We start from the raw sequence: 6,145 nt of genomic DNA, 5'->3' as shown, positions 1-6,145 counted from the left end.
TATTGAAAAAATTAAACAAATATTTTCCAGTTAATCATTTGCATTCCAAAGTATTTAGCAGGGCATTTACAATTTACTTTGAAATGCAAATAAAAGTAAGATAGATAGATATATGATAAAACAGCTAGAGTAATTTTAATGATAGATTCTAGGTTGTGGGTATACAGGTTTTTACTGTACAATTTTTTCCAATATTCTCTATGTTTGAAAATAATGTTATTTTTATAATAACATTAATAGAGAAATAGGGGGTGAGTTTTTAAAAAGGGCAGCTAAATTAAACACAGCAACAAATCCCATGTTCCATATTCCTAAATAGTCTCTCTATCCCCCAAGAATAACTGTTCACATTGAATAAGATTGTACCTTTCCAGGGATCAGTGTCATTAAGGGATGTGACTATAGATTTCAGCAGAGAAGAATGGCAGCACCTGGACCCTTCTCAGAGAAACCTCTACCGGGATGTGATGCTGGAGACCTACAGACACCTGCTCTCCATAGGTATGAAAACAGTCATCTTGGAAGGAGGCCTCACTAGTAGTATTTCCATCCTCAGCTGATAAATGCTATGAGACATCTTAAATAGGTGATGATTTTATCCTTGATTTGTTTATGATTGTTTATCTCTTTATGGCACTTGGAATATTACTCTGTTTTCAGAAATATGTAGTTACTTTTCTGAAGAACAAATATTCAGTGAACAATAAGACTTTATTCATTGGTCTCTGTAACATAATTAGCAGGACCCTGTCCTTTATCATCTCCCATATACAGGATATCAAGTTCCTGAAGAAGAGGTTGTCATGTTGGAGCAAGGAAAAGAACCATGGGCTTTACAGGGTGAGAATCCACATCAAAGCTGTGCAGGTGAATGTGATCCAGGTACGTGGGAGACAGAAGGGTAAATTTCACTTCTTCTTAAGAAATATTGGATCCTTTAAAATGCTAAGACTCTTCTGGAAGGTTCTAAATTTTTTATATTGCTTGAGGAACCCATGATGCTGTTGGTCTCTCAAATGTCTAAATCGCTTCTATCTGGATTACCTTTGTCATTTCTGTCCTATTTCTTGGCTTTCTGGATTCTGAGTCATGTGCCAATCTACCTCATTAAAAGATCTTTCTTGATATGTTTATTTTCTCTAACATTCTTTTTTCCTACCTTCCTTATATTTTCCTAGAGTCTTTCTTTATATATTTAGGAAATCCATGATCCACTTTCTTTCATAATTATTATGTGTCATATATTCCACCTCCTGCTAGTACCCTTTTATTTCTTTCTTTCTCACTATGAGATGCCTCATATCTCCACTCAGGTTATCATCCTATTTTTCCCATAGTCACTGCCATGAGATTTCTCACTTTTTTTTTTCTTCTGAGATAAAGTCTCACTTTGTCACCCTTGGTAGAGTGCCATGGCATTATCGTTCACAGCCAACTCAAACTCCTGCACTCAAGCCATCTTCTTACCTTAGCCTCCTAAGTAACTGGGACACAGGCACCTAACACAATGCTCAGCTACTTTTTTTTTTTTGGCCGGGGCCAAGTTTGAACCTGCCACCTCTGGTATTATGGGGCTGGTGCCCTACTGCCTTGAGCCACAGGCACTGCCCAATGCTCAGCTCTTTTTAGAGATGAGGTCTCATTCTTGCTTAGGCTGGTCTCCCCTCTGCTTAGCTGGTCTCCAACACCTGAACTCAAGCAATCTACCAGCTTCAGCCTTTAGAGTGCTAGAATTACAGATGTGAGCCAGTGCACCCAGAGAGATTTCTCATTTTTTTCCCAGTTCTCCATGCTTTTCATCCAGCTGATGACTTCAGGGGTTATTGGCACTCAATCTTTGGCACTTACCTTTCTGCTGTGTTTTACATTTATCACCCTTCCTTACATTTCCTTCTAATCTTAAGTAATTACACACTAACTGGGGTCTCTACTTGGTTGGCTGTTGTTGTTATTGCTTTATTTTTGTACTTCACCTGATAAGGTGTAAGTTTAATCACAGTCCTCAGTTTAAGACACACTATTATCATGAGGTTAGGTGAGGATTCTATCTTATTTTATATTTTGATTTATTCCCTTTTCTCTCCTTTGTCTATATCTATCTACCTTCCATGTTAATTCACTGTTTTATATGAGAAAATATTCTTGCCCTCAGTAGAGTGCTATGGTGTCAAAGCTTACAGCAACCTCAAACTCTTGGACTCAAGTAATTCTCTCGCTTCAGCCTCTCAAGTAGCTGGGACTACAGGCACCTGCCATGATGCCTGGCTATTTTTAGAAATGATGTCTTGCTCTAGCTCAGGCTGGTCTCCAACCCGTGAGCTCAGGCAATCCATCCACCTCAGCCTCCCAAGTGCTGAGATTACAGGCGTGAGCCACTGTGCCTGGCCCTCATGCCATAAAATTTAATGTGAACTATGGGTATACATCATTAGTTCATATGAACATTGCTATGATATGTTTCTTCTTCTTTACCTTTTTCCAAATCTATGTTTATTTATTCATCTAGTTTATTTCCTCTAACTGCTGAGCTATTTCCCAAAGTGTTTCTTGTGTACACTATGACTGCTTTCTTCATCAAGTTACTCACCTTCACCCTTTTCTCTGTGTTCAAATGGAATAAGGCATTTGCACCTTTTCCTCTTGCCTCTCTGCTATCTGTTCTTTGAGCTAAAATCACCTGGTTCTCTTTTGAGAAGCGGAGTTTGGGCTTCAAGCCTTATTGTGGGGAATCTCTGAAAAGGCTTCTAGGAACATTGGAGAGGGAATATGATGATAGAATAAAGGTAGGTTGTATTTCATTTTAGAATTGTGGTAGATTGGTGATGATATAAAGATCTATCAGCAAAGAGAAAATAAATATTTAAGTGATACTGCTTTCATCAAGAAAATAGTGACTACAAAGAAGCATTATGAATATGAAGGTATTAGAAAAATAATTCATGTGAGCCCAGACATCATTTTTTTTTCCAGAAGCCCCCATCAGTGTGGTCAGTTGGACATGGTTTAAAGCTTAATTTATATTTACACAGTCAATAAAAATAATTCATTGAAGAATGTCAAAAAGATTACTAAATATGGCAACTTTTCTAACCATGAGTATACTCCCATTAGGACACAAATTACAGGACCATAATCAATGTGGAAAAGTCCTCAGTTACAAACAAGCGTTCTCTCAACATCAGAAAATTCATCCTGGGGAGAAATCTTATGACTATGCTGAATTTAGAAAGATCTTCACCCAGAAGTCACAGCTCAAGGTATATCTGAAAGTTCATGCAGGACAAAAACTCTATGTGTGTACTGAATGTGGGAAGGCTTTTATAGAAAAGCTAGAATTCATTATGCATCAAAGAACACATACTAGAGAGAAGCCGTATAAATGCAATGAATGTGGAAAATCCTTTTTCCAAGTGTCTTCTCTCTTTAGGCATCAAAGAATTCATACTGGAGAAAAACTCTATGAATGCAGTGAATGTGGGAAAGGCTTCTCTTACAACTCAGATCTCAGTATACATGAGAAAATTCATAGTGGAGAAAGACACCATGAATGCAGTGATTGTGGAAAAGCATTCATACAAAAGTCCACTCTCAAGATGCATCAGAAAATTCATACAGGTGAGAGATCCTACATATGTATTGAATGTGGACAGGCTTTCATTCAGAAGACACACTTAACTGCACACCGAAGAATTCATACTGGAGAAAAACCATTTGAATGCAGTAACTGTGGGAAGTCCTTCATATCTAAGTCACAACTTCAGGTACATCAACGAATTCACACAAGGGTAAAGCCCTATATGTGTACTCAATATAACAAGTTCTTTCACAATACTTCCAACCTAATTACACATAAGAAAGTTCAAATTAGAGAGAAATCCTCCATATGTGCAGAATGTGGGAAAGCATTTACCTACAGATCAGAGTTGATTATACATCAGAGAATTCACACTGGAGAGAAGCCTTATGAATGCAGTGACTGTGGAAAAGCCTTCACTCAGAAGTCAGCACTCACAGTGCACCAGAGAATTCACACAGGAGAAAAATCATATGTATGCATGAAATGTGGGTTGGCTTTTATCCAGAAGGCACACCTGATAGCACATCAAATAATTCATACTGGAGAAAAACCTTACAAATGTTGTCACTGTGGCAAATTCTTTACTTCCAAGTCACAACTCCATGTGCATAAACGAATTCACACAGGAGAAAAACCCTATGAGTGCAATAAATGTGGAAAGGCATTCACCAACAGGTCAAATCTCATTACACATCAGAAAACTCACACAGGAGAAAAATCTTATGTATGCTCTAAATGTGGGAAGGCCTTTACTCAGAGGTCAGATTTGATTACACACCAGAGAATCCATACTGGAGAGAAACCTTATGAATGTAGTACCTGTGGGAAAGCCTTCACTCAGAAATCACATCTCAATATACACCAGAAAATTCATACTGGAGAGAGACAATATAAATGCCACGAGTGTGGGAAAGCCTTCAACCAGAAATCAATACTCATTGTGCATCAGAAGATTCATACAGGGGAGAAACCATATGTATGTACCGAGTGTGGAAGAGCCTTCATCCGGAAGTCAAACTTTATTACTCATCAGAGAATTCATACTGGAGAGAAACCTTATGAATGCAGTGACTGTGGGAAATCTTTTACCTCCAAATCTCAACTCCTTGTGCATCAACGAATTCACACAGGAGAGAAACCATATGTGTGTGCTGAGTGTGGGAAAGCCTTTAGTGGTAGGTCAAATCTCAGTAAACACCAGAAAACTCATACAGGAGAAAAGCCCTACATGTGTTCTGAATGTGGGAAGACCTTCAGACAGAAGTCAGAGTTGATTACACATCATAGAATTCATACTGGGGAGAAACCTTATGAATGCAGTGACTGTGGGAAGTCTTTCATTAAGAAATCACAGCTCCAAGTGCATCAGCGAATTCACACAGGAGAGAAGCCTTATGTATGTGCTGAGTGTGGGAAGGCCTTTACTGACAGGTCAAATTTGAATAAACACCAGACAACACACACAGGAGACAAACCCTACAAGTGTGCAATCTGTGGTAAAGGTTTTGTTCAGAAATCAGTGCTCAACATGCATCAGAGTAGTCACACTTGAGAGAAACAGAGTAACACCTCACTGAGGACAGGTTTGATTGTACATCATTAAATTCATACAGTGGAGTATTATTTTAAATAAATGTCCACATCAAAATGTCATACATTAGGCTATACATTAGGTGAGGTAGCTCACGCCTGTAATCCTATCACTCTGGGAGGCCAAGGTGGCTGGACTGCCTGAGCTCACAGGTTTAAGACCAGCCTGAGCCAGAGTGAAACCTTGTCTCTAAAAACAGATGGATGTTGTAGCAAGCACCTGTAGTCCTAGCTACTTGGGAGGCTAAGACAAGAGAGTTGCTTGAGTCCAAAAGTTTGAGGTTGCTGTGAGCTATGACGCTACAGCACTCTACTGAGGGTGACAAAGTGAGACTCTGTCTCCAAAAAAAAAGAAAAGAAAAGAAAAGAAAAGTCACACATTATTGTTCAGAAGATGACATCTGAGAATGCACTGACTGAGGAGAGGGGAAGCTTTCTACATTGTCACCAGCCTCATCAAACCTTAGACATTCATACTGAGACAGATCTGAGTCAATTAGGGGCATTAGAAAAAGCCTTCTCATAAAAACTATTATGGAATACTGTTGCCAAATTCTTCATAAGAAAGATTATGCTAATGATAATCTGTTTCCTGTGGAATACTATGGTACCAACAAATTGAATGGTAAAACACAATATATATAATAGTGATAAATCCTGAGGTTTGTGAATTGCTTTTTTTGGGAACATACTGTCTAACAGCTTCATGGGTGATTTTTCATTCTTTTGAAACTAACCTAGTAGTGCTTATCTAATCCACCCATTACATATTATCAAGAGAAATATTATAATTTAAAAAGTCCTTATATATACATATATAAACCTCAGAGTGTATTTTGACTCACTGTCACCTAGCACCCCAACCCACAGCCACCTGCAGTGTCTCTAAGCCTCTAAAGCCATCAGTACATTGTCTTTTGACCCACAACACAGTGTCATGTGAACTCTCACTACTCTCCTGACAGCTTTTCAGGTAAG

The 6,145-nt window shown here is 38.5% G+C and overlaps 1 protein-coding gene across 1 annotated transcript; it reads left to right on the top strand.

Annotated features, from left to right (window-relative positions):
• The first annotated feature begins 379 nt into the window (after positions 1 to 379).
• LOC105887648 (zinc finger protein 585A) lies at positions 380 to 5,225 on the top strand. Its single transcript, XM_012809194.2, has 3 exons — positions 380 to 501; positions 775 to 867; positions 3,112 to 5,225. Exons 1-3 carry the CDS (start codon positions 468 to 470, stop codon positions 5,127 to 5,129), a joined length of 2,145 nt encoding a protein of 714 aa, XP_012664648.1. The 5' UTR covers positions 380 to 467; the 3' UTR covers positions 5,130 to 5,225.
• Positions 5,226 to 6,145: the final 920 nt, after the last annotated feature.

The sequence above is a fragment of the Otolemur garnettii genome, unplaced genomic scaffold, assembly GCF_000181295.1.
Source record: "Otolemur garnettii isolate 467f Iridium unplaced genomic scaffold, OtoGar3 scaffold00100, whole genome shotgun sequence".
NCBI classification, from domain to species: Eukaryota; Metazoa; Chordata; class Mammalia; order Primates; family Galagidae; genus Otolemur; species Otolemur garnettii.
This window is presented reverse-complemented; position numbering and strand designations above follow the sequence as displayed.

Bases quoted from the DNA above. Each gene is read 5' to 3' on its own strand.
- LOC105887648 (XM_012809194.2), top strand. From the start codon at position 468: ATGCTGGAGACCTACAGACACCTGCTCTCCATAG. The intron at 502-774 runs GTATGAAAACAG...TCCCATATACAG, and splicing joins CAGACACCTGCTCTCCATAG to GATATCAAGTTCCTGAAGAA. The intron at 868-3,111 runs GTGAATGTGATC...TACTCCCATTAG, and splicing joins TCCACATCAAAGCTGTGCAG to GACACAAATTACAGGACCAT.